The 6992-nt window shown below is 46.3% G+C and overlaps 1 protein-coding gene across 1 annotated transcript; it reads left to right on the forward strand.

Moving 5' to 3' along the window:
* Window positions 1-2811: 2811 nt before the first annotated feature.
* On the forward strand, window positions 2812-6751 carry LOC130835559 (beta-1,3-N-acetylglucosaminyltransferase lunatic fringe-like). The gene is made up of 2 exons (XM_057707194.1): window positions 2812-2860; window positions 6189-6751. The coding sequence occupies exons 1-2, from the start codon at window positions 2812-2814 to the stop codon at window positions 6737-6739; spliced, it is 600 nt and encodes a 199-aa protein (XP_057563177.1). The 3' UTR covers window positions 6740-6751.
* The last annotated feature ends 241 nt before the right edge of the window (window positions 6752-6992 follow it).

The raw sequence follows: 6992 nt of genomic DNA on the forward strand, positions 1-6992 counted from the left end.
ATTTAAAGTCTTCCACGATCTGTCTCCCATCCTTCTTACTTCAAATATCCCCCTTCGTATGCCCTATATCCCAGTCAAAATGAATTGTGTGTGTTTAAGCCCTGCATTTTTTTTTTTCTCCTCCCCTATCTTTGCCCATGCTGGGAATTTCCTGCCCAACCACCTTCTATTCATCCTTCACAAGATCCAGCTCAATCTTCATTACCTTTTCCTCGGCAACCTCTCCTCAATTCAAACCTCTCCATAAGGCTGGATTCCTAAAAACTGCCACACTAGAAACTGTAGGGCAAATCTTTACATCTGTCAATCATCTCGTGATATGGGCAAAGAGCCTTACACATGTCATTGGCTAACATATGTTAGGAAAAGCCAAGACATGGGCTTTTCTTTTTTTACTATTTTCATCTTAGCACAAAAGATCTGAATCAATGCTTCATTAAACTCCACTCTTCATGCAAAAGTTACAATAAAGTAATCTATAAGAATAATCACAGGGAATTCCCCGGTGGTCCAGTGGTTAGGACTCCAAGCTTCCACTGCAGGGGGACGAGTTCGATCTCTGGTCAGGGAAAGATCCTGCAAGCCACACGGCACAGCCAAAAAAAAAAAAAAAGAAGGATCACGGGCCAATTTTCTTAGCCTTTCTGAAGCTGTGGGTCTTAGCATAAGTCTAGACACAGGCTTAGACCCAGCCACATCTCTTTTTCAATGCAACAGTCACCTTTATGGTCTTTGTAAGTTACCTGACCTCAGTTTTCTCATCTGTAAAAATCTGGGTAATCATTATACCTATCTCACAGGGTTGTTTCGTGGATTAAGTTAGTTAACATAGATAAAAGTGTCTAGCATGTGTGTTTAATGCTATCATCTATATCTTTTCTGAAAGGGAGGAAGCCAGGTAACTGACAACTCACAGCTGTTGATAAAGACGAACAGCCTTCTATCTGGTAGTCAGATGTTGTCCAGCCAAGAAGAGAGTGGAAAACACCTAAACTTTGTCTTCAGCTCCACCCTGCTTTAGATCCTAGCCAGTGATGGACTTAAACACATCACACAGATCTGTGAACCGAGCTATATCCCAATGAGCCCAAATGTCCACCCTACCCAGAGCCATTGCTATATAAGTGGGCACTGCTAGTGGGCATTCCTAGTGACTTATAAAACACACACACACGCACACATATACACATTCAGTCAATCAGAGCAGGGCAAGAAAGGTCAATGGGAGAAGCTAATTCTCTGTGGCTTCTACCACGATGGTTCTCACAGGTCTTCTTGGCAGAAGACCCATGACCGGAAGAGTCCCACCGCACTCTCCTTGGAGCTCTATTGCCAGTATTTCTCCCCTCCATCATCCCATTTCTATACTCTGGAATCCTACACAGTACACCACCTTCCAGGACATGTGTTTAAGCCACAAGATAAGAGAGATACCCACATGGATGAGTCACTCATACTATCTTGCGATGGGGAATCCTTCTAAGAGAGGCAGCCCACCTCACTGCAGGGAGCACGTATTGTCTGATTTCATTCTCCTGCTTTTCCACTTAACCTCCTCTCATACCTCAGGCTCGAGGGTTCTTCATTCTAGATACCAGTTCCTAACATCTACATATCAAACAGCTCCTGTTCTCATGATGACGACAATGGTGATGATGGTATTGGACACTTACTATGAGCCAGAGACTGTGCTCAGGGCCTTATAAATATACCTCCTCACAACAACCCAGTAAATAAGGTATTGTTATTATCTTCATTAACCTCATGAAGAAACTGAGGCTTAGAGAGGTTATGTAACATGGTGAGGTCACGTAGTTAGGAAGTGGTGGCGCCAGAACTTAAATCTAGAACAGCAACAACAACGGCAGCAACAACAAAACCTAGGGGAAAAAAGCTCTTTCCCAGTCCCTTTTCAGACAAGAGTTAACATTTGACACAGTTCTGACCAACGAGAAGTAGGAAGTTTACAGGTCAGGGGTGGACACGCTTCTGAAAAACAGTCATTTTCTTCAAAAAAAAAAGGAAATAAGGTCTCCAGTATGGACCCATTCCCCTTCTTGCTGCCTAGAATACAGGTGTGATGCCTAGAAACAATGCAGCTATCTTGAGACAAAGAGTCAGCAGGACAATACAGAGGATGGTGGAGCAGAAAGTTAGAAACAGCCTTGGATTTTGAAGACATTGTTGAACCTCTGCTCACCCACTTATAAGCATCTTTATTGCTTAAGCCTATAAGTCAGCATACTAGCACCATAAAGCATTCCTTACTGATACAAAAGTAACAATAAATGGTTTGCATTACATATTACGAATTCAGTCGTTTCTTAGAAATCTTTGCTAGCTTCTAAATATACTAAGTTAAACTAAACCCTCTAGAAATGGGCTAGGAGGAACCCAACATTCTTACTATAAAGACCCCGGTGCCATGGGAGTGCAAATCCCGGTAATCAGCCCACACAGAAGGCAATCTTGAATTGCATATGATACCCAGAATAAAGCAAAATAGAAGTTCAAACAAAAATGGTCACTTCTATGAATTCAAGCCAGACAGTATCATCATAGGGGAAAAAACTAGCAGTAGTATCCAGCACGCAGAATCAGAAACTTGGGTTCTGATCCCAGTCTTGGGCATATCACTTAAGCTCTCAGGGTCTCAGTAGCCTTGTCTGTGAAATAAGAGAAGGGACCAGATAATTCTTCAGGCCAAGGCAAATCTAGAACACTTTAATTCTTTGATTCTATATATTTTCCCTCTCAAGGTGAAAACATCTGACTTAAGGGTCGGTAAACCTTCCTTTTGCCTGAAACAGCATGGAGTACAACCTCAGGCCTCTACTTTCTAGATACATTGAGTACAAAGGTAAATATTCCTCAGCCAATGATGTGGTAAGAATTATAGCAGAAGGATTTGCTGACAATATACATCATTATCCAAAGTTCAACTTAATCATAAGACAGAATGAGTGTTTACTTCATTTACTGTGTTTGGGGACATAGGGCAACCAAGAACTTCAGTTGCTCTATATCAAGGCACTTGCAGAGGTGACCCACCTGAGTGAGAGGTTACATAACTAAAATCACAGCTGCCCAAAGACCAACTTATTAACTGAGTGAAATTTTCCTTTGCTATTTTTGCCATGTTTCCTAGCCTCTCCCATCCATTCATCCCTGCCCCAAACAAAATTAATTTCACCTCATTTTTTTCCCCTTAGGTCACTGCCCTCTGCTTTCCAACATGCTGTGATTATATTACCAAATAAACTCATTTTGTGTTATCACGTCAAAAGGAGAATTCTAGCCTCACAGAGAAAGTTAAATCGGGGGCAAAAAATGATAGCATTTACCTGAGTGATAAATCCAAGAAAATCAAAAATCCTGAAATTCTAAAATCCTGTTATTGAATTCTCCATATTCTGTCTTCATATAAGGTAACACAATTCAGCTTAACCAGTGGCTATTGAAGACGTTTTATGTTGAAAGTGGTTTGCCAGACACCACAAGGAGCTCACAGATGAATACCGTGTTCTCTGCTCTCCAGAAGCTTACAGTTTATCATGGTAGTTACACCAGTACCTCAAATATATGGCAATCCAAAAAAGCAATAGGGAAACGTTAGGAAGACAGAATTAATTTCAATGGAAAAGGCTTCCAGGAAGAATTTAAAACTTGACACTGACAATGGCTTGTGTTTATGTTCGATTCTGAAATCTGTTTTCTAGTTTCTGGACTGTCAAACTGTTATTTAAGTTATGTTCTAATTTAAATCAACCAGCAGTATATTATAGGGGAGTTTTGGATGAGCTGGCGAGGCTCTTCAGTGCCAGAGAAAGATTCTCTTAAGGAAGTGGATTCCGTCCTACTTACGGCTGCCCTTTTGCCTTCTCCATCCCACATAACGAAGGTAAGTAAGGAGAGAGGACTGCAACCCACAGCCAGGAGCACCAACAACAGATACAGAGCCAGAATGTGCTTCTGCCAATCTCTGCACCATCCCTTCTGCCGCTACCCAATCCCACCAGCAACAGACAGCAAACAGGGGTCCCCCAAATCGCAACTGTAACAACAATTCCTCCCATTCAAAGATTCCGTCCTCCTTCAGCTCACACTTTTTACCCTCCTCCATCTTATCCTAGCCAGGATCCTGGCCTTTGCGTCTGAGATCCATCCTCTCAGTGCCTCGGCGTGTCTGTTTTGATAAAAGAGAACATCATGTTATAAACAGAGCCATCTGACACTCAGGCAGCGAGTGGCCGAGGAACTACAAGGATCTGTTTAGAATCATGACCACTTAGCAGGCACGCGGCCACTAGGACTTTATGACCATTAATTAGCTTAGCCTCCCTGACTCCCTCGAAGGCATCCCTTATTATCTTCATTTGACAATTAGAGCAAAACTAAAACGCAGAAAAATCGACTAATTGACTGAGTTGCAACAAGGGGACGAAGATGGCAGCAGACTATTAAAAAGCGAGCCCTATAAGGAAACTTGAAGATGCTGCATACATGCCTAGTTTTCTATACCAGATTAGTATCCAAGATTTTTGAATCCAGAAAGAAATTTTCAGAATTCTCTAATTTACTCGCCTCCATTTTCCAAACCAGAAAATTAGAGCCTCTTGAGATCAAGGACTTAATCAAGGTCATGAGGAGGTAAGACTACCCCCCACCCAGCTCTCCTGGCCGCAGATCCAGAGACATGACGTCACACATGATGGCAACATGACATCAGAGCCCCAGGAGAGGTCCAAGAACACATGTCCATTTTCTGCACTGTACAAAGGCCAAGGAGGCAAGTGGTATCTAAAATCCACATTGCAGTCTCTCAGCCAAGCTGTCTGCTCTGCAAGCGCAGTAGTGTCCACCGAGAAGAAAGGGTGTCATCTGCCCACAGGGTTGTTGCCACCCAGAAGGGCACCTTCTAACATGCACTGAACACCACATAGACAAGCAGCAGCTCTGGTCCTGGGTTTCTTGGCTCCTCTTCTGCGACTAAACAGGAAAGATAAGTCGTCTTTGGAATATAGGAAAAGGAAAACCAAGAATGATACCTGGCTTCTCGTTCCTATGGCATTATTGTGTAACCAGAAGAAGGCAAGAAGGTGACCAGATTGCCTGGCTAAAAAAGTTCCAGGATACTTCATCCTGCTCATAATCTAACACACTCTAAATGTGACATGAATGATTCAACTTTGTATTACTTAAATATGTTTTGGATTTTTTTAAACGCTTTTTGAAAAATGTGCTCCGTTCATCTAGGTCTTGCACAAAGGAGTATGCCAGGATACGTCTTCTAACATTATAGAAGTTATACAAATTATACGTCTTCTCAAATCTCCTTTGCGTCTACCCTGCCTGGACTACAACTGAGCCTTCATCCAGCCAAGACTGGAGGTGGGGAGAGGGGATGGGAAACTATACCCACTGGCTCTGGAGGTAAAACTGCCAGAAGATAAAATTTTCCACCTTGGCTAGAGGCCTAGCTACCCACTCATTCCTAGAACAGATTAGTGCTGCGGCTGCAACGCTACCAGTGGCTACAGCCTCTACGACGGTGGTTGCATGGGATCTGCTGGGATCTGCGATGCAGCTTGAATCTGCAGCAGTGCAGGCTGGGGGCGGCGCTCTGGTAAGTGAACATGGGGAGCGACAGTGAAGGGACAATCGAAAGGAATCTGAGATTTCTACCTTGGCCACCTGTGCACATGGCAGCAGCAATGACCAACAATGAAGAAAGGAGAAAGAGGGGAGTTTCAAAATGCAAGAAAAGAAATTCTACTTTGCAAATATGGATAACCAGCTGGAGATGAAAGTCTGAAGCTCAGAAAGATGCGAAGCAGAGCCAGAGGGGCAAGGATCGTCACACTCCCTCAGGACAGCCATCCTGAGGCTTCCTTCTCTTCACCTTCGTGTGGTCCACAGAGCCCATCGTGTTTGCCAGAAGGAAGGGGGGTGGGGGGGGGAATGGGAAGCCGGAAGACCACGTTCAACTGTTCTGATGATTGGGACTTCCTGGGTGGCACAGTGGTTAAGAATCTGCCTGCCAGTGCAGGGGACACAGGTTCCATCCCTGCTCCTGGGAGATCCCACTTGCCGTGGAGCAACTAAGCCCATGTGCCACAACTGTTGAGCCCGTGTGCCGCAACTGCTGAAGCCCGTGCTCTGCAACAAGAGGAGCTCGTGCACCACAGTGAAGAGTACCCCTCGGAACGCGCGGGCGCTGCTGCGGCTGCTGCGGCTGCTGGCCTGCTACCCGCACACGCAGGACGTCTACCTCGGCAAGCCCAGCCTGGACAGGCCCATCCAGGCCACGGAGAGGGTCAGCGAGGACCAGGTGCGTCCCGTCCACTTCAGGTTTGCCATGGGCGGGGCCGGCTTCTGCATCAGCCGAGGGCTGGCCCTGAAGATGAGCCCGTGGGCCAGTGGAGGCCACTTCATGAGCACGGCGGAGCGGATCCGGCTGTCGGACGACTGCACCATTGGCTACATCGTGGAGGCGCTGCTGGGTGTGCCCCTCATCCGCAGCGGGCTCTTCCACTCCCACCTGGAGAACCTGCAGCAGGTGCCCACCTCCGAGCTCCATGAGCAGGTGACCTTGAGCTATGGCATGTTTGAAAACAAGCGGAATGCCGTCCACATTAAGGGGCCTTTCTCAGTGGAGGCTGACCCATCCAGGTTCCGCTCCATCCACTGTCACCTGTACCCGGACACACCCTGGTGTCCCCGCACCGCCATCTTCTAGCAGCTGTGGCTGAAACCCTGTCCCTGGGCACCCCTGGTATCCAGAGGGCCCGGGGACCCGTGTTGTGCCGCCCTGGCCTTGGCATTCGAGGCTCCCCCAGGGCGGCGCTGTGTGTGTACTGAGTGCCCATCCGTGTAGCAGACTGCTGGGCAGCTCTGCTCTGCCAGGGAGCAGGCAAAGCACTGCCTGTCTGCCCTTCCAGGCCCCGCCCCAGAAGCATGTGTACGTCAGAGACCACTCTGAGGGCAGGCGT

This window comes from Hippopotamus amphibius, chromosome 14 (assembly GCF_030028045.1).
Source record: "Hippopotamus amphibius kiboko isolate mHipAmp2 chromosome 14, mHipAmp2.hap2, whole genome shotgun sequence".
Lineage (NCBI taxonomy): Eukaryota > Metazoa > Chordata > Mammalia > Artiodactyla > Hippopotamidae > Hippopotamus > Hippopotamus amphibius.